Genomic DNA, 26,077 nt, shown 5'->3' on the forward strand with positions numbered 1-26,077 from the left:
TGCAGAAAAACAAAAAAGCAAAACAAAATGAGCTTTTTTAAACTAATGGAAGGGGTCTGTCTGCCCCTTTTTATCAAATCAGACAACTTGGTCCCAACAATGGATTAATTTAGTGCCTCTACAATAGTGCCCCACATTACTTTACACATTTCAGGCACCTCAATAGCTTTTCTCACACATTTGCACAACAATCAAACTTGCATTCCCAAGGCTGCTTTTTGCACCCTTTGATAGGAATGGCACACCACAGTAGTGTGTAGTGTATACCTGTCAGGGGGGAAATGTGAGCTTAAAAAAACAACAACCCAGATCCTTGGGACCAGAAATATCTTTCTAAGAGAGGATGTGTACTGGGTTTTCTGGACTTAACAAAATAGTGGCTATTGCTTATTCTGAATCTGTTAATCCATAAGGGACAGTCCGAGGATCTCTTGGAGGGCAACATGCCTGCAATCCATTTCATCTTCACAAGGTTTCTATTGTGTTTTCTCAGGGTTTCACTTACTCAGGAATTAATGTTAACACAGGTGTTTGGTGCTTTGAAAAAAACTGATCTGCAAGAGGCAGGAATGGGCTGTCCCTAAATGAGGCCTCCAAGCAATTTTGTTATAGTCTGCTTTATTCCATACCGAGTGCAGTGCAACCTGGCATCAAAGGCAATTTGCAGGTGTGTACCCAGTTGTCTGTTTTCTTCCCCTTACAGATTTGCTAAGTGCCTTACATGGAGTGCTAGCAAAGTGCCATCAGTAGGACAGTCTGCATTTACTTTCTCCCACCAAAGTGGATGTGTCTCTCTTTAACTTTTGTAAGAGAAAGGAAATGTGCAGCAATTAATGACACTGTTGAGGTGGAATAAAAGTCTCGCACATGCTCCTATCTCAAGTATTTCCAAATGCAGCTTTACAGCTACAAGTTAAGCAGGGTAAGAACTTTGAGTGACCCTGCAAAGAAGTAGGAAGAGACAATGAGCCCCACCCCCACCCGTGTGCTTAATGGGCAGAAGCCCATTGTCTTCCCTCCCCTCTCAACTGGCTCCTTCTGACACTGGCCTTCCAGCGCATGCATAATCCCGTACAGTGATGAGGCTGCATGGTATCTGAAGCTCAGCGAGATACAGAAAAACGGGCATAGGTATGTACTGTTACATGTTCCCCACTTTCTGAGTGATAAAGGCTACAGTATTGGGTATAGCTTCCTTTGAAAGACAAAACTCTGGAGATATATTTGTAAAGAAAGCAATCTTGTGCAGCCCCCCCCCCCCAAGTTTCCAGCTAGAGAACTCTTGGCACTGGCTCTCTCCCCCCCAAAAAAAATTCTATTCAATTTAAATAATGTTTATTTATGATTAAGGTTGCTTAAGTTCCTTAAATTTGCATGTTGATACTGCTAGGGGTTAGCAGCCTCACTCAGCTGAATCTCTTAAGATATTAAAAGTTTGAAATTCCTTACGCCTCATATTTGTAGGCATTTCAGTTCAAACAGCAGGGATTTCTTAAATCCCTCATTTGGAAACAACCTCTTACCTCTTGCTCATTTTTTTTGGGGGGGGGAGTGGGGGTTTGGGAGTGCAGAGTTCAAATAAGAACAGATTTCACCTGGTTGTAATGAGTCTCGCAGTAAGCCAGACCTTTCTTCTCATAGTGCCGGTGTCCCAGGAATGGCTTCTCACATTTGGCACAAACAAAATGCTGGAAGGTTAAAAGACATGTCAGAGTCCAGGGGTCTGTGCTACAGGCAGTTTTGTGCCAGAAAAGTGCCTGGATAAAATAAGTAGTATGCAAATATTTGCCAGTAAATATGAACCACACCTTAGATAGACTCCTAATAATAGTTTGAGTACTGTATAAAGTGTTACGGAAAATCTGGGTGCGTATCTACCCTGCCACCCAGCCAATCGGACCAAGTCCGTGGATTCTAGCGGAAGAAAAGGAAGCTCAGCCGGACGCAGGAGCAAAATGCGAAGATCCAAGTTTATTGCGCAACAGGTTCAAGACGAGATTGAACCCCGAGAATGGGGCGACATAAACTTTTAAAAGTTCCCACCAAGTCCCATAACACAGTGCGAGAAACGTCATGAATACATTATGGGAAGGTTGGATTTCATGGGTTACATCATGAATACATTACACACGTCATGAATATGTCAGAGAAAAGGTGGGGTTAGACTAATTTACATTTGAGGAAAGGGAGGGGGAATATGCAGAGCGAGGGTCATACACAAATATACATTTCATGAGTACCGGTGGCGGTGAGACAATGGGTTACTGATATGCACTGTCTGCCACCTGGTATTGCCCGGGGGACGGGCTGGGCAGAGCGATCTGACAGGATTAAGGAGTTCCTGTGTACGTGACTTGCCGTCTCGAGGATTATGGAGTCGGCCAACATCATGGAGTCCTGGGGAAACTGAGTCGAATGACACCAAGAGCAAGAAAATTGGAGCTGCGGTTGATTTTATATGAATTTTGAAAGGTTCTGATGACTTTCAGTCCGTTCCGTAGCCTAGATCAAAAGCGGAAGCAGAATGTATCCATTCCTGCAGAAATGGATACATTGTAACAAGGGTTTGACAGTTTTACGAGGTCGGGAGTTTCGGTTCTATTGTTCTCGCCATGGGGGGCCGTCAGCAGCTCGTCAGGAGGTTAAATGAGGCGTGCAAGAGCTCCCTGAGCTAGCTCCTGCAGGACGAATGCATGGCTGTGATTGGCCAAAGCGCGGCCATAGGAATAAGCGGAGAAGGGAAACACTCGGTCTACTCATTCTAAGTATGGAGCGCAGATAGGCATAGGAAAGGATAGGGAATATATATATACTCGAGCTTATTTCGCTCGGGAAAAGGTCTGGGAAACATGTGGTGCTTGTGCAACGGTGAAGGGGGTTCGAGGGTGGGTGTGCGGTGGTACCCTTGAGGTCATCGCCTCGGACCGCCAAAAGGAAGGGAGGAAATAGGCACCCCCCCCCTCAGTCCGTATCAGTCCCCCATTCGGAGATAGATTTGCATTAAAGTTCTGTAAGAACTTGCAAATCCTTTCTCCGCACCATTTGAGCACTAAATTTCGGTGATCTCATATTCACCTTCTCCCAAATGTCTCATCTGTACATAGTCTGGGAAAGTGGGAGCATGTCGGGAGCGGGAATAGGCTCGAAGAGGAAAGGAGGTAACAGAAGCAGAATGACGGAGGAGAGAGCAGCAAGGGGTAATACAATGCATAGTACAACATAGGATAGAGACACAGAGGAAAACAGTTAAAATGATGAACAACACGACTTTCAATAGTTGTCTGAGCCATCCCAGCTTGGGCAACCATCCCCATAAGTCTACGTCGGATAGCCCCTCATGCTGGATGTCGTGGAGTTTCCCTGCTAGTTCATGAATGTTATTTAAATGTCCAGTTATATTTAAGGTCTGGTCAGTCACGTATGTACAGCACTCTGTGCCTATTAATGCACAGGTACCTCCTTGACTGGACAAGAGGAAGTCTGTCGCGATCCTCGTCTGTAGGCTCAATTGTCTTACCTCGGATAGTTCCGACATGAGAGAGTCTGTGATCTGAGTCGCCTCCTGCATGAACTTAAGGAGGATGTCGGTGAGTCGGAGAATATCCACGTGGTTTGAACCGGCACCGTAGGCGGGGAAGAGTGCTCGGCCTACGGTCTCTCCATTCGCAGCAACGTCTGACAGGTCTGACAGCTCTTTTTGCTCCCTTTTGTTCCGTTGTCTTCCAGGCGGTAGGTGTGGTAATATTCTAATTCCGGGAACGATGTAGCCGATGAAGCAGGATCCGGACATGTGTGGGCTCACCCATGTATAGGCGCGGTGCCCACACACCCAGAATAGGCCGCTGAGGTAAGATTCCATTCGGCCTGAAGCAAAGGTTTGTAGTAGCTTGGTGTCTGCGGGTTGTGGTTTCCAGTCCAAGGGATGTCCAACCGCAGCGGCCCAGGCAACAGTAAGATTAGGAAAAGTTCGGGAGTCCCTTGTGTTAGAGACAGTGACCAGTCCAGTTGGTAGGATTTCCAAAGTGTTGGTGCATGTACTGGATCCGATGAAGGTTCCTTCCCCTGAGAAGCTGCGGCAAAGGGGTCCCTTCGTAGGGCCGGTGAGGTAGAGGTATTGATGTGTTAAGTTGAGTGCGGTCAGGTTCCAGGAGGTAACATTTCCGGAACGGAACTGTTCTAGGGTCACTGGTACAGGGACCAGTGGGAGGCTCTGTTGGAGATGGCTGGGTGCGTGAGCGCAAATCCAGCAGTCCGGGTAGGGTGACTCCTTCGCCACCTGGCTGAGAAGCTTAATATAGGAGTTTTGCTCCCAGGATGACAGGAGGTCTTCTCCCGGGAGTGCCGGGTCGGCGCCGAATTGTCGGGGTGCTGTGCCAACCGGATGGAGGGGGTCGGTGGTGTTCAGTAGTCGCCTATCCCTGGCGATACCGCCGCATCGCAGGGGTCCGACGTGGTCCCATGAGGGGGAGCGCGAGGGGTGTAAAGAATGGTGCCACCCTTCGAGATATTCAGCCCCTCTCCACTCATGAGTGACCCCTAAGTCCCATAGGCAGCAGAACCGTCGTAGGCAGAGTCCTTGGAGTTGGGGCTTCCGGGTTTCTGGGGTGGAGCGGAGGCACTGGAAGCCGAAAATCAAGTTTCCAGAGGGGTGGCTTGATTCCGTATAAGCGTGAGTAGCCCCTCCTGTCTCGACTTCGGTCCAGTTTGGGGTTTGCGAGACCTCCCCGTTCTCGTAAAGAAGGTAAGTCCCATTTCTGCAGGTCAGCCGGTAAGAGGAGTGGTCAAGAGTGAGAGCCGCAGAGCCGACACGATGTAAATCCTTGTTTCGAATGAAAAGTTCCCAATATTCGTTTTCGGCGAGTTGGGGAACTAGGGAATGGCGCAGCAAGGTCCGGGACTCGGGAAGGCAGAAATCAAAGTCCCCCATTAGATCAGGGTTAGACCTTCCCGTCTCGACCTCATGATAGTCCAAGAAGTGGTAGTTTGTTCGTAATCCTGTGCAGTGGTCTGATGAGGTAGACGTGACCCAGGATAAGGTGGCGAGGAGAAGGGCGGTGGTGACCAGGCGCATGGCTCGGATGCGTGAGCGAACGAAGGCGCCGGACTGGGTGAGGCTGTAAAGCGAAGGTATCAAATAGCGCTGTTGAACGGTGCTGTCAGATGAACTGTCAAAGGCGAAGCTGTCAAGCGAAGCAAGGTGTCAATGGAGCTGTCAAACGAAGCAGGCTGTCAATGGAGCTGTCAAACGAAGCAGGCTGTCAATGGAGCTGTCAAACGAAGCAAACTGTCAATGGAGCTGTCAAACGAAGCAAGCTGTCAATGGAGCTGTCAAGCGTGGTTGTCGGCGCGTCTGAAACGTAGCTTGATGGTGTTGGTATCTGGGATGATTTCAGACGTCCAGTTGGGTGTCGCGGTGTCTGGTCCGGTCTGTTGGGCCCGACTTTGGCCCCGATCGGCTGGTCCGGTCTGTTGAGCCCGACTTTGGCCCCGATCGGCTGGTCCGGTCTGTTGAGCCCGACCTTGGCCCCGATCAACTGGTCCGGTCTGTTGAGCCCGACCTTGGCCCCGATCAACTGGTCCGGTCCGTTGGTCGTCGTCGTCAATATATGAGGTCGGTAAAGCCGGTGGAGTCGAAAAGGTGAAGTCCTCGCCGTTGCTTTCTTCCGTCTCCTGTGGAGGGGGTGAGGACTTGCACCTAGTGTGATGTAACCAGGAATTCTTCTCACCTACTTTCACGGCGGTTGGCGATGTCAAGAGTACTTGGTAGGGACCTTCCCACGCGGGTTGGAGTGGTTCTTTCTGGTAGACCTTGACGAGGATCCAGTCGCCCGGGTGGAAGGAGTGAGCGTGGACGTCGATGGGAAGATTCTGTCCCTCGATGGCCGCGTAGTGGTGGAGACGCTGTAGCTGTGTCTGGAGCTGAATAACATAATTAGTAAGTTCTGCCTCCCCGAGCTCCAGTTCCGATAGTGGGAATAGGGTGTTGTAGACGGGAGGAGGTCTCCCGAATAAGAGTTCGAATGGGGAGAGTTTCAAACGTCCGGTTGGGGCGCTGCGGATGTTATGAAGAACTAGTGGGAGTGCATTGACCCATTTTAGGCCAGTGAGCTCGCAAAGTTTGCCCAACTGTATCTTTATTTCCTGGTTCATACGTTCCACTTGGCCAGAAGATTGTGGGTGGTATGGGGTGTGGAGGTCCCATTTGATTTGGAGTGATTTGGCCACTAATTGCACCACTTCTGCAGTAAAGTGGGTCCCCCTATCGCTGTCTAGGCGACGGGGTATGCCATAGCGGGGAATAATGTCCTGTAGGAGGGCCCTGGCAACTACGGATGCGGTGGCCTTTCTGCAAGGGAATCCCTCCACCCACGAGGAAAATTGGTCAACGATAATCAAAGCATGCTTAAAGCCTTGGCATTGGGGCAGATCAATGAAATCAAGCTGCAAGTTCTCAAAGGGGACAAAGGTCCATGGTCTGGCTCCAGGCGGCCTCCTGGGTTGACGCTTAGGATTGAAGCGCTGGCAGGTAATGCAATTCTTTGATGCTGCTGCTGCTGCGGCAGCTATCCCGGGTGCGTACCAAGATCTAATTACATGTTCCATTAATCTCCCTTTTCCCCAATGTGTTCGCTGATGAAGAAACCTCGCTACTTTTGGAGTCCAGGCCTTTGGAAGGACGGGTCTTCCATCGGGGAGGACCCAGATACCCTGTTGTTCGGTGGCACCTATCGATTCCCACGTAGCCTTCTCATCCCCTGGGGCAGATTTGTAAATTTCTGTGAGGTCTAGGTCTGCTGGCAGTTGGAGGGCTTGGAACTCGGATTCGTTGTTAGGGGTGCGTAAGGCTGCCATCTGTGCGGCTTTGTCGGCTCGTCTGTTTCCTTTAGAAACTGAGTCTCTGCCCTTGGTATGGGCCTTGCAGTGGACAACGGCTATAGCGGCAGGTAGGTGGATCGCTGTGAGAAGTCGCTCAACCAGGGCGGCGTGCGAGATTTGAGACCCAGCAGCGGTTAGAAAGCCTCTTTGGAGCCAAATTTGGCCAGTTGTGTGCACCAAGCCGAAACAGTATTTACTATCCGTATAAATGGTTATCCGCTTCCCTTCACCAATCTCGCAGGCACGCAGCAGCGCAATTAGCTCGGCGGCTTGGGCACTGTACTGAGAGTTAATTGGATTTGACTCTATTATTTCGAAGTCGGAGACCACCGCGTACCCGGTCTTCCTGACCCCGTCGATCACTTTAGAGCTACCATCGGTATATAATATTAGGTCCGGGTTCTCCAGGGGAAGATGATCTAAGTCTTCACGGGGCTTTTCGGCTTGCCGGACTATAGTGGTGCAGTCATGATGCGGGGTGCCATCATCGGGAAGGGGTAGTAGGGTAGCGGGGTTTAGCGAGTTGACACGTTTAATGGTGACATTGGTTGGAGTTAGTAGGAGGGCTTCGTAGCGGTTGAGGCGGGAGTTGGAGAAATGGTGACATCCTTTTAGGGTTAGGAGGGTTGAGACTGAATGGGGAACGTGGAGGGTGATTTCGTGGCCTAGAACCGTCTCTTGGGCTTTCTCGAGGAGGACAGCGGCGGCAGCAATGGCTCTGAGGCAACTGATAGCCCCTTTGGCAGTATTGTCAAGTTGTAGACTATAATATGCTACTGGCCTCTCTTGGTCGCGGAATGGTTGGGTTAGGACCCCAGAGGCTACCCCCATTTGTTCGTGGATGAACAAGTTGAAAGGGATTCGGTAGTCGGGTAATCCTAGGGCAGGAGCAGATCTGAGTTCCCGTTTTAGTCGTTCAAAAGAGCTGTAAGCTTCATCTTCCCAGACTAAGGTGTCTGGGTGGTCCTGGCGGGTCATGGCAGTTAAGGGCTTCGTTATTTCACTGTAACCAGCGATCCATGCCCGGCAGAAGCCGGCCATGCCAAGGAAGCCGCGGAGCTGTCGCTTTGTTCTTGGGAGGGGAATTTTAGTGACTGCCTCAATCCTGTCAGTGGCTAGACTTCTGGTCCCTACTCCCAAGATGTGTCCGAGATACTTGACTTCTTGCTTACAATATTGGAGTTTCTTAGGAGACACTTTATGTCCCTTCTTTGCTAATTCTGATAGGAGGCATTTAGTATCTATCTTACACGCCTCCTCACTGGTAGAGCATAATAAAATATCGTCCACGTAGAGAAGCAGGGTGGAACTGGCCGGTAGGTGGATGTCCTCTAAGTCCTGATGTAACACGGCCGAAAAAATGGCGGGTGACTCTACATAGCCTTGGGGCAGTCTGGTCCACGTTAATTGGCTGGGCCCCCAGGTAAATGCAAAAAGGAATTGGCTGGCTGGATCTAGGGGTATGCTGAAGAAGGCAGAACACAGGTCCGCAGCGGAGTACCAAGTCGTCCCTGCTGGAATGGCGTTTAGGAGGGAGTTGGGGTTGCCAACTACCGGGTGTCGGGGAATCACGAATTGGTTCACTAATCTCAAGTCCTGCACAAAACGGTACCGTATAGGTGCCCCCTCCTTAGCGGGTTTCTTGACCGGGAGAACCGGGGTATTACAGGGTGAAGCGCATGGGACTAGAATCCCCTTTTCGAGGAAGTCCTCAATCATGGGTGTTAGGCCTTCTATGGCTTCTTTGGGCAGAGGGTATTGCTTGGTGCATGGGAAGGGTAAGTCGCTTCGGTAAGTGATCTTAACCGGAGTGGCGGAGAGTAAGAGTCCCACTGAGGTTGATTCAGTGCCCCATAGGGAGGGGGGCAATTCGTTTTCCAGTTCTAAAGGGAGTTCGGGAAACTGTCGGTCCGCTTTGGATTCCTGAACGATACCCTGGAAAATGGGAATGGAGTTCCCTGGCATATGTAGGTAAATGCCATCCGGGGAGCATTTTATGGTGGCATTAAGTTTGCAGAGGAGGTCTCTGCCGAGGAGGTTGACTGGGCTGCTTGTTAATAGGAAAGTGTGTTCCGCTAGTAATGGTCCGAGGGTGACCTTGGCCGGTCGCGAGAGCGGGCAAGTGCGGGGTATCCCATCCAGTCCCATTACTTTCTTGGTTACTGTCCCTGGTTCCAGGTGACTGTCGGTTAGGGTGGAATAGGTGGCCCCTGTGTCCAGTAGACATTGGTAAGGGTGGCCGTCTATCTCGATAGTACAGACCGGGTCCTCGGGTGACAATGTAAGGACAGGGCAGATGGTTTGGGTCTGATCGGGATCCCCTTCTAATTGTCAATAAGTGTTCTGATCATCGGGAGGTGGTTGGTTTGGAGGGTGCAAGGGAGGAGCAGTAGCATTCGCCCAAGGGTGGGCAGGCTGGTCTATGGCTGGCAGTTGGGTGGCCGGCATTTGGGTCCGGGGTCCCGGTTGTGGTCGGGATTGAGGGATCGGGTTCGAGACCGCCGGTGGGGTATAAGCCGCTGGGTTGTGGTTGCTGTAGCCTGGGGTTACGTTGGCTTGCGGGGAGAAAGGAGGGTGGGTGATCCGTACAGGGAAAGGCTTAGGCTCCTGTCCCCCGTAGGGTGTCGCATTTAGGTAGGGGCAGAATCTTTTTATGTGTCCCTCTTCCTGGCAGTAATAGCATCCTCCAGTCCCCGGTCCCCATTGCCTATAGGGATTTGGGGTTCCTCCTCCACGGATTCCCTTTCCTCGAGGGAATCCCCTGCCTCGATTAGGACCATAGGCAGGTTCCATGCTTAAGGCTAGTATTTGTTCGACCTCGGGCTTCGTTTCCTTCTTCTTTCTTTCATCCCGAGAGTTGTAGACAGATTTTGCGATGGACAAGATTTCACTTACGCTCTTTCCATCGTATCCAATTTGGAGATTCAGAGCTTTCCTGATATCTGGGCAAGCCTGATCCTTGAAGAACCCTTTAATGATTACTTCATGCTGTGGGTTGTTGGGGTCTATTCCTCCCCATGTTTTAATGGCAGAGACCAATCTAGTGTAATAATCGGACGGGTGTTCATTTGGTCCCTGCATGACCGACTGGACTTTGGTCCAATTAACGGTGCGTTGTCCGGCGGCCTTTACACCGTCCAAAATGGCCTTTTTAAATAGGTTTAAGCACCAAATACCGTTAGTGGTATTATAGTCCCATTCTGGTTCTACTCTGAGACATTGTGCTGTGAGCGCTTGCAATCCCTGAGGCCGTCCCCTTTGGTAGTCAGGTAGTTCTATGGCTTCCCCAGCTTTAGTTAGAATGTCCGCTTTCTCCGCCTCGTTGAAGAGGGCATTCAGAAGGACGTGGACATCGGGCCAGGTGGGATTGTGTGTGGAGAAGATAGCGCTGACCTGGCGGTGGCATTTGTCCGGGTCATCCCTCAATGAGGGCATCTGGTTTGACCAAGTTACCAGGTCTGAGGTATAGAAGGGTTGATGCGTGTAAACCATCCGCGGGGGCCCATCAGGGTCGAGAGGAGGAATGGGCAGGGCCCTTAAGGGCATCTGGACCGCAGTAGAACTCACGGTGGAGCTTACTTGGTCAGAAGTCCCCGGAGTCTCTTTATCACGGCCCCGGGTCCCTTTTTCGGAGCCTTGAGGTTCCGTGGGAGCGGGTTTATTCCCGACTTGGGTAGAGTCCTCAATGGTGTTGTGGTGAGTAGAGGAGGGGATTTTAGTTTTAGCTTGTCCGGGGTTTTTAACTTGTTTGGCCCCCCCCTTGTCCTTTTTCGCTTGTAGTCGTGTGACCCTCCTATTTTCGGTGTCTTGTGCCTCATCCTCCTCCCCCGTTTCCTCCCCACTACTGGAGTCGCTGTCGCTGGATGTCGGGGCTTGCGGCGGTGGTCCTTGATAGTAAAAGGGGACCAGGGTCTGTCGTACATCGTCATCTTCGTAAGGGGGGGGCATTGGCAGTCGCCCGGGATTTAATATAGGCAATTGGTAAGATGTTGTTCCCTTTGGGGCTTGGAGCATTCTCCTTACGGCCTCAAAGGTGGCCAGGTATTCTAACTGGCGGGGTTTTTCTTCTATCAGGGCTTTCCTTAGGTGGTTCAAGCGTTCTTCATTAAACGAACCCCCCGGTGGCCACCGCAGTTCGGGTCTGGCGGAGGCAGTCCTGGCGGGCCAGGTTCCAGAGCAGAGGTCCTCTAGTTTTTCCTTAGATAACAATTTGTGGCCAGGAATCGACTTCCAACACGCGATGACAAATTGAAGAGGGGAGTCGGGATCCTTCTGGGAACGGGATGGCTTCCGGGAAGCCTTCCTCCCAGAATGAGTCCGCTCGTGTTTGGAAGCCTGGGTACCCATAGTATACTTCACGCGTGTCTAGATAGAAAAGAGGAGAGGGGAGGGGGTCGATAGGGATTCGTGGGTCTAGGGTTATTCGACAAAGGACTAGTAAAATGAAAGGTCTTTAGTCGCTTGGCAACTTCCTAGGGAGGTTTTTAAGAGCTCTAGCTATCCGGTATTCCTTACTTCCTTTTCCTTAACCATTCACCTGGGGTCCCTTTTCCACTCTGCCGATCCCGCCCAATTCCTCATGGGCTATTCCCTCCTGGCAACCTCCTACCTATCGTCACAACTCAGGAAAGGGGCCCTACTGAACGCCCGCACCGTGCGGTGCCAGATCGGGTGGTCCCTGGACAGAGGTTTGGGTCGAAAATCCCCCTTGCTTTCGGAAGCGGGCTTACAGTACACGTGGTATTGTAGCCCGACCGGTGCGGCTGGGATTGGGATAGAAAGCAAGACCACTTCCTGCCCCCTAGAAAGGACGCTCGGGAAGATCGGAAAGAGAGCTCCAACCCCTTGCTTTCAACTGGGATGCCCGTTTGCGGAGAGTCGGCTATCTTTCAAGTCGGGTCTCTCCGTCTTACCTTTCGGGCTCCCAATTGGTGCGGCTGGCTGGAGGGTTTAGATAAAGAGATAGAGCTCAGAACCCCCCTTTGGGTCGAGCAGCGGTCCACGGTCTCTCTCACTGACTGGACCAAGAGAAAGGCAAGAAGGTACGATAGAGAGGAGGGCAGAGAATTCAGTTGCCAGGAGACTTCCACCCCTTCCCACCAGTGCACTGGATTTTCCTATACTCACGCGTCTTCCCGTCGATCCGATCCCGGGATCGATGAATGAGCCGGCTGGATCCCTTTTGCTCCCCGGCTGAACTCCTGGGGCTTCCGATTACCGCCCGGGAGATGGCCGGAGGTCCAAAAGGGTCTTCTCGGGCAAATTGGCCCGCAGCCGGCTGAAGAATTCGGGGCCTCCGGTCAGCAACCCGGGAGAACCGCCAGCCCCACGTTGGGCGCCAAGCTGTTACGGAAAATCTGGGTGCGTATCTACCCTGCCACCCAGCCAATCGGACCAAGTCCGTGGATTCTAGCGGAAGAAAAGGAAGCTCAGCCGGACGCAGGAGCAAAATGCGAAGATCCAAGTTTATTGCGCAACAGGTTCAAGACGAGATTGAACCCCGAGAATGGGGCGACATAAACTTTTAAAAGTTCCCACCAAGTCCCATAACACAGTGCGAGAAACGTCATGAATACATTATGGGAAGGTTGGATTTCATGGGTTACATCATGAATACATTACACACGTCATGAATATGTCAGAGAAAAGGTGGGGTTAGACTAATTTACATTTGAGGAAAGGGAGGGGGAATATGCAGAGCGAGGGTCATACACAAATATACATTTCATGAGTACCGGTGGCGGTGAGACAATGGGTTACTGATATGCACTGTCTGCCACCTGGTATTGCCCGGGGGACGGGCTGGGCAGAGCGATCTGACAGGATTAAGGAGTTCCTGTGTACGTGACTTGCCGTCTCGAGGATTATGGAGTCGGCCAACATCATGGAGTCCTGGGGAAACTGAGTCGAATGACACCAAGAGCAAGAAAATTGGAGCTGCGGTTGATTTTATATGAATTTTGAAAGGTTCTGATGACTTTCAGTCCGTTCCGTAGCCTAGATCAAAAGCGGAAGCAGAATGTATCCATTCCTGCAGAAATGGATACATTGTAACAAGGGTTTGACAGTTTTACGAGGTCGGGAGTTTCGGTTCTATTGTTCTCGCCATGGGGGGCCGTCAGCAGCTCGTCAGGAGGTTAAATGAGGCGTGCAAGAGCTCCCTGAGCTAGCTCCTGCAGGACGAATGCATGGCTGTGATTGGCCAAAGCGCGGCCATAGGAATAAGCGGAGAAGGGAAACACTCGGTCTACTCATTCTAAGTATGGAGCGCAGATAGGCATAGGAAAGGATAGGGAATATATATATACTCGAGCTTATTTCGCTCGGGAAAAGGTCTGGGAAACATGTGGTGCTTGTGCAACGGTGAAGGGGGTTCGAGGGTGGGTGTGCGGTGGTACCCTTGAGGTCATCGCCTCGGACCGCCAAAAGGAAGGGAGGAAATAGGCACCCCCCCCCTCAGTCCGTATCAAAAGCATTTAGGAATATGATTGACCAGCATTTCGTGGACAGATGTTTCAGCACAGCTTGCCTCTTGATGGGGATTAGTCACTGGAGTGTATTATATCAACCCTCCAGCATCAGCTCTGGCTTCTGATTTTCTCCCAGCCACACTGCAAGATCCTGCTTATAATCTCTATAGAGTAATTTAATACACTGCCAAAGCATACTAAATATACTGTTTTCTCACCTATGGATAAACTAAGACTGTCCTGCTGGGATTAATATTTGTGTCAATTTTATATATTTGTTTGGCACACAGAAATGTATTCCCGGTGACTGTCCCATAATTGTGAAGCTCCTTTCTTTGACGACTCACTAAATCTTTTTGAAATGTAATGCTTTGCAAAAGAAGAAGAAGAAGGGATGTGGCTTTATTACTTGTACTATGTTTGACATGTGCTTTGATACCTAAATAGTATATTTTGGGGGATAGGCTAGAGATCTAAATAAACAGAATAATAATGGATAAGCCACCTGAAACAATGGCATGCAGCTCCTATGGCTTCAAAAGAACTGTGGCAGCATCTACTTATTAACACAGGCTGTGTCAGGAGTCTCTCTGTAACATGAATCCCAGAGCAAGTAGCACAACAGGAGAATTCTCACCTCCACATGCCATTGTTTCCCCAGAGCATTGACCACTCGACCCTCAATGGGCCTGCGACAGGCCCCACAGATTGGGATGCCCATCTTGTCATGGCAAGGCAGGCAGTAGAGCTCCCCCTTCAGCTCCCTGGCATCAGCTGTCAGCTCCTTCCTACACACAACAGAAGGAATAATCAAGACCTTAGCAGAAAAAGCTTGTCCTCAACACATCATGCTGACAGTCACTCCGTCCAAATAAACCAGGCACTCTCCTGACAAATAGGGATAAAGGTAAAGGGGAAAGGGGCCCCTGACCATTAGGTCCAGTCGTGACCGACTCTGGGTTTGGGGTGCTCATCTCGCTTTATTGGCAGAGGGAGCCGGCATACAGCTTCCGGGCCATGTGGCCAGCATGACTAAGCCGCTTCTGGCGAACCAGAGCAGGGCACGGAAATGCCATTTACCTTCCCGCTGGAGCGGTACCTATTTATCTACTTGCACTTTGACATGCTTTCGAACTGCTAGGTGGGCAGGAGCAGGGACCGAGCAACGGGAGCTCACCCCGTCATGGGGATTTGAACCGCCAACCTTCTGATCGGCAAGTCCTAGGCTCTGTGGCTTAACCCACAGCGCCACCCAGGATAAAGAGAGGCTCTCAAAAGGAAACATTAAACACAAACATCCTTCCTTTGCCTGCTGATTAACAACATGATTGTGACATACAAAAAGCTATTTTATAATGAGGCTTTTGGTTTTCATGAATCCAGTTTGAAATCTGTTTAGATAAGCAGGCTCCATCAGAAATGGCAGGGATTCTAAAATACTGTAAACTGTAGGGCCCATCAAGCTGCGGCTAAGTTCTAATGCCATTGCTTTTGTAACAACGAGCCTTCACAACTGGCTCTTTCCAAGGATGTTAACACCCGTCAGGAACAGTGCCAGCTGAACAATGAATTGAAGTAATTTCGTTGTCCCCGAGAGGGGGCAATGACAATAAAGATATTATTATTAATTATTATTATTATTATTATTATTATTATTATTATTATTATTGTATAAGGCGAAGTTTATTACAGCTCAGCACAATCACTACAGTTCCTCTGGGGTTCTTTTTTATTATTCAAATGCTTTTTGAACTTCCGCATTCTTGTTAGTCAGTCTGCAGAAATGCAGCAAAGCTTATTCTTAAGATCGCTCAGGTCCCTTGCAAGACACCACAATTGCTCATTCTATGCCTTTTCACTTGCTCCAGAGTCCTAGCTGAAAGAGAGTTGACATACCCGCAGTGGGTGCAGCTGAAGTGATCTGGATGGTAGGAATCATTCCTGAACATCAGAGGCTGTTCATCAATTATCAAGTGGCACTTCTGGCAAATATACTTGCCCAAGCCCTTGGCTTTCTCGCGATTATGGCAAGGCCTACAGAGGTGCCTAGAGCAGGAATTAAAGAAAAAAGTTGGGAGACATCATACAGGTATAAGCTACACAAGGTTGCTTTCTAGGCTACAGAGCTTCTCAGCTTTGTAGTTGAGAAGGCTTACTTGTGAATGCAAGCAGTCGGGTATATTTAGAGACAAAAAGATTGCATGAATGGTCTAAAACTGGCACTGATGGCAAGCATCAAGCTGAATTTTATTTTTTATCATGACCAAAACTATTGGTTCCCCTACTCATGCTCTCCTAGCACAATTTAGATACCCATAACAAAATGCAGCATTAATGGTTAGACCATTCAAATACATATTTATGAGTACATACAATGCCAGTGTGTGCATTTCCAAATGCAATGTATGCAACTTGTGCCTCTGTACATATGGAACTCCAGTGACACACCCAGTTTGCTTATCTGCGGAGCGAAGTGCATAGTCACAGAGGACAGCTGGTAGATGCAACAGTGCAAATACCTATGGGAAAGGAGCGAAGAGACCCTGGGCTTATTCCAGGCAGTCTCACTGACTTCCTGAGAGTTCCAGGCAGGTCACTTAGCCTCCAGGTCCCTACCAGTAAAATAAAGCTAATAATAAATCTCAATGTCACAAGGCTGTTGTAAAGCCTTGTATTTTTACAAGCCTCAAATAGAAAGTCCCAGTGAGCATAAGTGGAAAGGAATGTTATTAACACTCCCTCTTCACAAGTCTTCTACTCTGTTCCTCCCTAGAGCTGAAGATATTGCTGTCCCAGACAAGAGCCACAGTCCCTAGAAAGAAAGCAGACAGCGTTCCTTTATAAATGGGGGCATGCAGCTGTGTTCATCTCAGGATAAAGGCCTCAATTTTATTCCACACTGTGGAACGGAGTCTAATTATACAGGGCAGGACACTGAGACCCCTATAGCAAGTGTCCTAAAAAGAGCCCCCTCTCATTCAACTGAATAAGGGGCCTTAAGCCCTTTCCACTGACAACCCATTATCAGCAAGGCTCATTCAGAAGCACCCCCCCTACCATCCTATAGCCCCTCCTCCACTGGAAGCAAAGGGAGGTCTTAGAATCACAGAGCCGTTTCTATGGCAGCCGTCCTTCTCACCCCCACTCCCACTATTATGGAATTATCCCCTTCTGAAATGTCCTGTTGTGTCTGCAACACCAAATTTCCTCTCCCTTTCTGCAACGCTTTCCAAACTCTCTAAAATGGTCAGAGGGATCCAAAGAGTCAGCGTAAAAGGCAGAGGTTCAGAGTGAGAGAGAGAGAGAGTGCTAGAGAAACATTGGAATATTCATAAATACCACAGCAACTCCCCCCTTCCGAACAGCCCAGCTGGAATGAAAACTGTCTTTCACAGCAAATGTGTTATCTACCCTCCTCTCATGTGAGCAAGATGATAATGGACTATCATCTCCAACAGGGCTCTATATAGTGCAACTCACCCTTCCACTGAACCTACCACTGTCTGCATCTTCTGGATCACCACTGTTTTTAGCCTTTCTGTCTTACCTACATTTGCTGGCACTCTAAGAAGCTAACAAGATCTTTACCTCTCTTTTCTACAGGACTGCAAGCTGCAAGAGGTAAGCACTTTGGTTTCAATGGGAATTACAACCTTGGGGTGTGGGGGTGTGAAAATTGAGAACGTTCTCACAGAGCACCATAGTGTTCCCCAGCGCTTACAGATTATACAAGCTAGAAGGGAAAGTACAAGGAGTTGCAAGGACATTTTGACGCTGGAAGTTTTATGCTCAAAATGCTTTGCAACACAGACAGTGCATTCCACTTTTCTTTTGCATTCTGCCTTTAATTTAATGATGGGTATGCATTGCACAGACAGTGCAAGTGACACACTTTTTAGCAACTTATGTGAAAATGCTCTAGCAGTTAGAAACTAGACACAAACAGCATGCAACAGCCAATTAAAGCTCCTCTGATGAACATATACAGTATCTTAAAGTCATAAGAACAGAGCAACAGTACTGTAACAATAGCGTATGCCTGGGATTTTTCCAGTTGACAAAATGTTCTTGCCACTACGCTTTTGAAAAATCATTCTGCTTTCCTAAGCAGACTCTCCTTGATATCTCACAAACTATGATTTCTGGGGGCCTAGTAACAATGGATTGATGTTATTGTGTGCAAGTAATGATGTTACTTTCATTTATTCAAAGTCACCTAGATATACACTTATGAATGATATACAAACCCTGACAGGAAATGAAGTTTATTAACAGAAGTAGCATGTTGGAATACTAGTAAGAACATAAAGACTCTTGTGAAAAGGGTAGCAATGATCCAGAAGACTGCACACACAAAATGAGTTTGCATAAAATAGACTTGAATGCACAGCACACAAAACAAATGAGCAGCTGTGTGCCAAGTTACACTTCTACCTACTGTTCGTGCAATTTGGAAAATTGTGGATAACTTACTCCTAAAACAGAACTGAATAGATAGATAGATAACGCAATTGTTGCTATAGACCCTAACAACTCACTAGTAACACAATCTAAGAGAAGGTGGCCAGTCATTTTCCTATTTCCTATTTATTGACTATTACAGCCAATACGAATAATTCCAAAAAGGATAAATGTTTTATATGTCATATTCTTAAAATCCCACAACTGCAGTAACTACACCAGTGAAAGACATGAATGAGGGAGTGCTTTTAAAACCTCTTCTAGATGAAGTTCTTTAAGACAGTGAAAGTGATGACAAGAACTATTCATGTGAATATCTCAATGTGTTCTACAGAGGTAGCTGCTCCACAAAAATCTTTCAGACAGTTATTAAGGTTCTGTTTATTTCACATGGAAAGGTACCAAACGGAGGCTGCTTGAAATTGCATCCAGTGAAGAACTGTGCAGGTACAGCAGTTCAACACAAGGAGGAGATGCCCCCATTCAGTATTCTCCACATCACCGATAAGTTTGTTTGGTGATGGTATGGGGGTGTTTCCAGACTACTTCTATTTTTGCACAACTTGCAGATTCAAGGTGCACAAACGAAGCTGATTTGGAGCTCTTGCATAACAAACCCACTTCCCTAAAATAATGGACTTTCTGCGATAAGGAAAGGAATTGCAAATGTACTGGAAAGTGTGGGATAACACTTGCTTGACACAGCACTGTTTAATCTCCCCATAAACAAATCAAGCTGAATGCTCATTTAATAGCCAGTGTCGCCTAAACTCTCCGCAGACAAATCAGGCTGAATGCTGATTAAACAAGTTGTCCAGAAGCAACAGTGGAGACAAAATTGCCTCATGGTGAAAAATTCTCCAGTCATTGCATAGAGGCAGCCACTAGACAAATACTGTACCATGTTAGCGAGCTTCCATGTGTCAGCCCTTTCAGGGAATAATTTTAAGATAAACAAGTCAAATAAGTATGCAGTTTAAACAAACAGGTTTATTAGGAGTACACTGCCAAATATTTTTCATGTCGATAACAAGCTCCTAATTTAGGGATCCCATGGAAATAATTAGCAAGATTCCTGTGTGTGACATTTAATTGTGCTGTAGATATTTGCTATATGTATTTTAAAAAATTTAAGTTAACACTGGAGATTGTTTAATGTCAACCATCAAAATTGTCTATGAAAAATGAGCAATTAAAAGCCTGCTGTGTTATTGCAACTTTGGGAAAAACAAGTGGAGAGAATTTCTAAAGCATTTGATGGAGATGTCCTGTTGCCCAACATTTAAGGGAAAGTTTTCTCTTCTGAACAAGGGGAAGGTTGACTTCTTGTGTGTGTAGGGGGAAGAAACTCCTTATTTTGCCTCTTTTAAAAAATGCTGTACAAGAGAGCACTCTGTGGTCAGATGAAGGAATTACACTTAAGTCTATTACAAGAGAGCAGTCTGTCCCAATTAGAGCTCAAGTTAAGATCTCAAACAATTTTCAGCTTTTACACACAGTGGTACCTCGGGTTAAGCACTTAATTCGTTCTGGAGGTCCATTCTTAACCTGAAACTGTTCTTAACCTGAGGTACCACTTTAGCCAATGGGGCCTCCCGCTACTGCTGGACCACTGGAGCACGATTTCTGTTCTCATCCTGAAGCAAAGTTTTTAACCTGAGGCACTATTTCTGGGTTAGTGGAGTCTGTAACCTGAAGTGTCTGTAACCCGAGGTACCACTGTATCCAGAGAGCAGGAGCCATGGGTCCTTTAGCTCGGCATGCTTTGCAGCAACCTGAGAGTGCTTTGCACCACACATGGTATAGGTTAATGAACAATGCGATCCTAACCATGTTCACTCCCACTGAGTTCAATAGGACTGGCATATAAGGATGTGAGAGAGATTTTATTCTGTTCACATTTAAAGGCTAATCTACTGGTTGGCCACTGTAAGAACAGGATGCTGGACTACCGTCTTTCCCCGAAAGTAAGACATCCCCCCAAAATAAGACCTACTTCCAGTTTTGCCTCTTGCTGTAATATAAGGCATCCCCCGAAAAGAAGACCTCCCCAATAATAAGGCCACCCCAGAATATAAGGCCCCTGAAGCTACTGTAAGGCGTCTGACTCCTCTGGACCGTAGCAGCAGGCACCGTCGCGCAGCTCACTGATTGGCCGCAGTGCAGCCAGAGCTGTTCAGGCAGTGCGAGGTCTCTTTAAATCAGAGAGCCCGCGCCACCGCTAGGACAAGCTGCCGCCTGCTGCTCGCTCTGCCCTGACGGAGTCTGGCTGACTCACAATTAGACAATAAATGTGTGCCGTATTCTTCTTCATGGAAAAATAAGACATCCCCTGAAAATAAGACCTAGCACATCTTTGGGAGCAAAAATTAATATAAGACACTGTCTTATTTTCGGGGAAACAGGGTAGATGGGTTGTTGGCCTGATCCAGCAGGCTCTTACGATGTTGCATTTTCTTATGTACCAAAATGGCACTTCCTGAAACAATACACAAACCACAATAAAGCTATCCTCTGGGGTTCATACTTAGCTGAATTATGTGACACAATTCTCTGACCAATGTTTTTAAAAATGCACATATTAGGGAACGTTGTGCAGAAAAATGGATACATTTGTGGGGGGAAATGTAAACAATTCCTATTGGAGAGAAAAGCTTGCCAAAATGTAAATGTTGACAAAACTGCATACAAACATGCGTTCATTAAGAGAAATCTGCACTAAAATGCTGGTTTTGTTTTTTAAATTGCAAGTTGCTGCAGTAAGGTGGATCACATAATTTAAGATTGGAAAAGTGAGATACAGAGAACTGAAATCGACAGATCCTTCCATTCCATCCTTTTGAGTTACACTCTGCTTTGTGATTTTTTTTTACTTAATTCTAATGAAACATTTATTGCAAAGTGCAATAAAGTGAGGTATGCCTGTCTGTTGTATATCATCCTGTAAACTTTACAGCTTTAGCCTCCCCCCCTCAAACTATTAACAATTAAGAGATAATAATAATAATAATAATAATAATAATAATAATAATAATAATAATAAATTTTATTTATATCCCGCCCTCCCCAGCCGAAGCTGGGCTCAGGGCGGCTAACAACAATAAAAATAGTTCAACATTCTAAAACATTCATTATAAAATTAATTAAATCAAATTAAAATCAAATTAATGGCAACCATCAAGCAAATTTTTGTGCAGATTGCCAGAGGAGGGGGTCAGGCTGCGCCCTGACAAAAGGCCTGGTGGAACAGCTCTGTCTTGCAGGCCCTGCGGAAGGATGCCAGGTCCTGCAGGGCTCTAGTCTCTTGTGACAGAGCGTTCCACCAGATTGGAGCCACGGCCGAGAAGGCCCTGGCTCTAGTTGAGGCCAGCCTAACCTCTCTGAGGCCTGGGATCTTTAGGGTGTTTTTATTTGCAGACCGTAAATTTCTCTGTGGGACATACCAGGAGAGGCGGTCCCGTAGGTACGAGGGTCCTAGGCCGTATAGGGCTTTAAAGGTTAAAACCAGCACCTTAAACCTGATCCTGTACTCCACCGGGAGCCAGTGCAGCTGGTACAGCACCGGATGGATATGATCTCGCAGCGAAGACCCCGTGAGGAGTCTCGCCGCGGCATTCTGCACCCGCTGGAGTTTCTGGGTCAGTCTCAAGGGCAGCCCCACGTAGAGCGAGTTACAATAATCCAGTCTGGAGGTGACCGTCGCATGGATCACAGTGGCTAGGTCAGGGCGAGAGAGATAAGGAGCCAACTGCTTAGCCTGGCGGAGATGAAAAAATGCCGCCTTTGTTATAGCTGTAATCTGCGCCTCCATAGAGAGGGAGGTATCGAAGATTACACCCAAGCTCTTCACGGATGATGCTGGCACTAATTGCACCCCCGCAAGAGACGGGAGTTGCCCCCTCAATCCCATATCGCTCCGTCCCAGCCAGAGGACCTCTGTCTTCGAAGGATTTAACTTCAACCGGCTCCCTCCTGGGCAGCAGACGCAGCAGTCCTTATGAGGCCTCAGGCCCCGCCCTGGGCCAGGTGGTGAGTGGCAGGGAGGAGCAGGGCCCTCAGACACCCACACAGGAGAGTCCTCCTGGGCAGCAGAACGCAGCAGTCCCTGTGAGTCCTTCAGGCCCCGCCCTGGGCCAGGTGGTGAGTGGCAGGGAGGAGCAGGGCCCTCAGACACCCACACAGGAGAGTCCTCCTGGGCAGCAGAACGCAGCAGTCCCTGTGAGTCCTTCAGGCCCCGCCCCGGGCCAGATGGTGAGTGGCAGGGAGGAGCAGGGCCCTCAGACACCCACACAGGAGAGTATTATTATTATTTATTTTTTTAAAAAAACAGCATGAAAAGAAAGGTCAAGAGATGGCACAATGAGGACTGTGTCCATCCCATAGCTCTACAGAAGGGGAGACTAAGTACATAACACGGTACTGTCCACAGAATCAAGTGTCTTAATAACCTCAAATTTCCATATTCATGGAGAATCACATTTCTAGCCATTATAGATGCAAAGCTATGCTTCAAAGTGTGATGGGCAGTGGCTGTTGAAATTCCAGGAGCCTAGAGTAAGGGTTGGCTTTTCTTAGTATGGAATCTGGATTTCCGTGGCATGGAATTTACATTATTAAGCATGGAATACTAACTTCTTTACAGTGAACAAGAAGTGAATAAATAAATGCACTGAGCTGAAATTACAGGCAGACTGATGATCCACTGGCCCATGGCCTGAGTATTAATCCTTTACTGGCATACACAGGTTACAAGTATAAGTCAAAGTGTAAAATTAGCATCTGTTTATGAAAGCAGATACTTTAAGATAAAACAGATAGACGTCATAAGGTTAAAAAGTGCCTCTCAAGTCTTACAGTGACATCATTTCATGGCATCTCTCAGAAATTTTGCTACATTCACCATAATGTCAGTAGAAAGGAAACCTTGGATAAATCAGGGCAATTAAACCTTTCTTTCAGCATGAGATTTAAATATCTCTTGCCGATTTCAGCATAAAAACGGACAGTAAAATAAAACATGTGCAATGGTTTCAACCTGTTTTATACCACAAGGACAATGCCTTTCTAAATATGGGATTTTCAAGAAGCTTCCTTGCAGAAGCAAGATGAAGTGAAGTTACATCTTGCAACGGGAAAAGCTCTATGTTGGTGGGGATTGTATAGGTGATGTAAATATGGAGTGATTTGGCCAAAGAAAGGTAAGATCCCTAACCCCAATCGAGAGCAAGATTTATGGGCTGTAAGGCTGAGATTTTGCAATTCAATCTCTAGAAATCTGTGCTTGTTTGAAATGCTTCTGACAGTGATCTAAGCAAATGGTACCAGTATGGGCAGCCAAGGAAATCAGTGCATGCAATTGGTCCTAAAGAATTAGAATGTTAAATCCTTGTGCACTCTCAGTCCTTGGAGGACTGCTGGCCTGTGGGGGGTCATGCACCACGGCTTGCCATATCTTCCTTAATCACACAGATGCACATTGGTTTGCCTGCTACTGAAGGACAGCACAGAACTGGGAGAGCTGGTTAGGAGGGCAAATTTCCTTGCCCACCCCACAAGCATTTGTTAGACTTAAGAGCCTCAGTAAAAAGAAGCCATAAGACATCCAAACAAACATCAGATCAAACTGTACCACATTCTGGTACAAACATTGCAAGCTGTATCTCTTGTGCTGAGCTGTGGCGAGAAGGGGCTTCAGTTATGTTCTCACGAGGACCCCTCCCCACACCACAGCACCAGCTGGGTTCTACCAGAAAATGTCGCATTACATTATGACTCAGGCGAAATCTATCTAAACTTCAGATAGACAAGTCACTTTTAGCTAAAAGCATGGGGGGTCATTAAAGGACAAACATATGCGTGCGTTTAAGACATACAGATAATTATAACAAAAACAGCAAGGCAGCAAAGAGGGAGCCAATGTGGCTTCCCTATGCAGGGAGGAGCCACCCCCGAGAAGGCCCTCTCCCGCGGGAGGGGCAGGCCTGAGGGAAGGGAGCGGGGCCCGGAAAGGGAGGCCTTGGCGGGAGGCGCTTCATCCCCGCCTCGCGGGGCCGGGCCTGGGGAGGCCTCCCGGCTCTGCCCTGCGTCGGAGCCGCGCCTTCTGGGGCGGAGGCAGCGCTCTGCACATGCTCAGGCGCGCGGCGTCCTGAGCCCTGGAATCCCGCGCGCTTCGCTTGCCCTCTCCTCCGGGGCTGCCAGGGAGCCTTATACTGCAAAACTTTTAAAAACTAAACTTACTAAAACAAAGTAGAGTACATACACTTTTAATGGTCATGGAGAGCACAGGAAAAAGTGTGGCTAAGATTTAGAAAGGCTCTTGCGTGCATACAAATGGAGTATGTACAAGGTTTGGCCAATTTTTACTTCTGATGGCAGCTCCTTTTATCTCACAGGGTTCTACTTTAAGGGAGCCCCTCACTATTTGGGGGTGGCTTTTTAAGAGAGTGGAAGCTGTCAGGAGGAAAACTGGAAACCCCTCTAACCTATGCAGAACATGACATAGGATGCTTTGGATCCTGGCCAACATTCATTACAAACATAAGCAAACCAGCAGGCTTGGCTGATTTCCATGTTGCCTCCTCTACATTGTAATATTCTTCTCTAGCTTTTTCTTCTTCATTATTTCAGGTTCATATTTCAAGTCCCGCAGTGAGGAATGAACAACCTAGCTGACTCTTCAGGCCTGTTCTTCAACACTTCACTGGAAAGTTCAGAACAATGTGGCAAAGAGACCAATACGGAGAACATCCTTTTTGCTACTTTCTACCTTCTGGATTTCATCCTAGCCTTTGTTGGCAATGCTCTGGCTCTTTGGCTTTTCATCCGGGACCAAAAGTCAGACACCCCAGCCAACGTTTTCCTGATGCATCTAGCCATGGCCGACCTGTCCTTTGTGCTAGTCTTGCCAACCCGGCTAGTATACCACTTTTCAGGCAATCACTGGCCGTTTGGAGAGATCCCTTGCCGACTCACAGGCTTCCTTTTCTACCTCAACATGTATGCCAGCATCTACTTCCTCATGTGCATCAGCGTAGATCGCTTCCTAGCTATCGTGCACCCTGTAAAGTCCCTCAAACTCCGCAGATCACTCTATGCCCACTTGGCCTGTGCTTTCCTGTGGGTTATAGTTGCTGTGGCCATGGCGCCTCTTTTGGTCAGTGTGCAGACAGCTGAGATGAACAATACCACCATCTGCCTGCAGCTCTACAGAGAAAAGGCATCACGCCATGCTCTCGTGTCATTGGCTGTGGCATTTACGCTTCCATTTTTTACTACAGTGACCTGCTACTTGCTGATCATACGCAGCCTGAAAAGAGGAAACCGAATTGAGAATCATCTAAAGGAAAAAGCCATCAAAATGATAATAATGGTTCTCATGATCTTCTTGGTCTGTTTCGTGCCCTACCATATCAACCGTTACATTTACATTCTCAATTATGATGGTGTGAAGACTTCCTGTGAAATGCAGCGGATTCTGGCTCTTGGCAACCGAATTACTTCCTGCCTCACCAGCCTGAACGGTGCCCTAGATCCCATCATGTATTTCTTTGTAGCTGAGAAGTTCCGAGAGGCCTTATGTGGTTTATTTTGCAACAGAAAAGCTGCAAGGCTACCTTCAAGTTATGATGGGAAAACGAATGACAGCTCCTTGAGCACTAAAACTGAACTGTAACTAATGAAATCAAGTGCTTTTTCAAAGAAAGGTTTTTTCTATCTGATACAATTAAATCTCCAAGATAGCAAAACTGTGTTTCTCCAAGAGCGCACACTGATCTACGCTTCATTTATGAGAAAACGAGTAACAGATAGTAATTTTTGCACAGCTACCACCAGCAAGTGCTAATTCTCAGCGGAAGGTAGACTGCAATCTCAATGTATACAAATATAACCAGCATTACACTACAATAGCCATCCTTCTGATTGTCTTCAGACAAGAAAAAGGAAGAAAGCATTTGCTTAATAACGCCATGATTGCTCCATGAAATATTTTTGTACTGAAAAATAACAGGCAAATACTTCCATCTTCAGTTATCAAACAAGCAAACTGCACAGCTAAGATTCAATAGTCCTGACATTCTCTAAGAAAGGTGTTCTAAATTTACATCCGCAGAGCTTTGAGAAGATTTTGACATGACCTGATAAGAAAATGAAATCCTCAAAGCCTCCAACACATCTGCAAGAAAAGAGAACCATTTGATTTTCTAGACAACTCAATCGTCTCATTGTTGACTTTTGACTACGGACAGCACTAAACTTGATATAAACACCAC

General features: G+C 47.7%; 2 protein-coding genes across 6 annotated transcripts in view; one reads left to right on the forward strand and one right to left on the reverse strand.

Annotated features, from left to right (window-relative positions):
- The window catches only part of LIMS2 (LIM zinc finger domain containing 2), a 47,746-nt gene that overhangs the window by 5,966 nt on the left and 15,703 nt on the right, over positions 1-26,077 (reverse strand). For both annotated transcript variants that reach the window (XM_082225193.1, XM_082225192.1), the window contains exons 5-7: positions 15,243-15,392; positions 13,984-14,134; positions 1,596-1,688 (exon numbers count right to left, since the gene is read on the reverse strand). In XM_082225193.1, coding sequence (XP_082081319.1) covers positions 1,596-1,688; positions 13,984-14,134; positions 15,243-15,392 — 394 coding nt within the window. The remainder of the gene's footprint in view (positions 1-1,595; positions 1,689-13,983; positions 14,135-15,242; positions 15,393-26,077) is intronic.
- GPR17 (G protein-coupled receptor 17) lies at positions 10-25,736 on the forward strand. Of its 4 annotated transcripts, none has more exons than XM_082225195.1 (3): positions 10-667; positions 16,805-16,967; positions 24,435-25,736. In XM_082225195.1, exon 3 carries the CDS (start codon positions 24,463-24,465, stop codon positions 25,477-25,479), a length of 1,017 nt encoding a protein of 338 aa, XP_082081321.1. In that variant the 5' UTR covers positions 10-667; positions 16,805-16,967; positions 24,435-24,462; the 3' UTR covers positions 25,480-25,736. The 4 variants fall into 4 exon arrangements, with proteins under 4 accessions (XP_082081321.1, XP_082081323.1, XP_082081320.1 ...); XM_082225197.1 differs by having other exon boundaries at positions 16,950-16,967; XM_082225194.1 differs by lacking the exon at positions 10-667 and adding an exon at positions 678-1,131.

The sequence above is a fragment of the Podarcis vaucheri genome, assembly GCF_965113315.1.
Source record: "Podarcis vaucheri genome assembly, chromosome: 5".
NCBI classification, from domain to species: Eukaryota; Metazoa; Chordata; class Lepidosauria; order Squamata; family Lacertidae; genus Podarcis; species Podarcis vaucheri.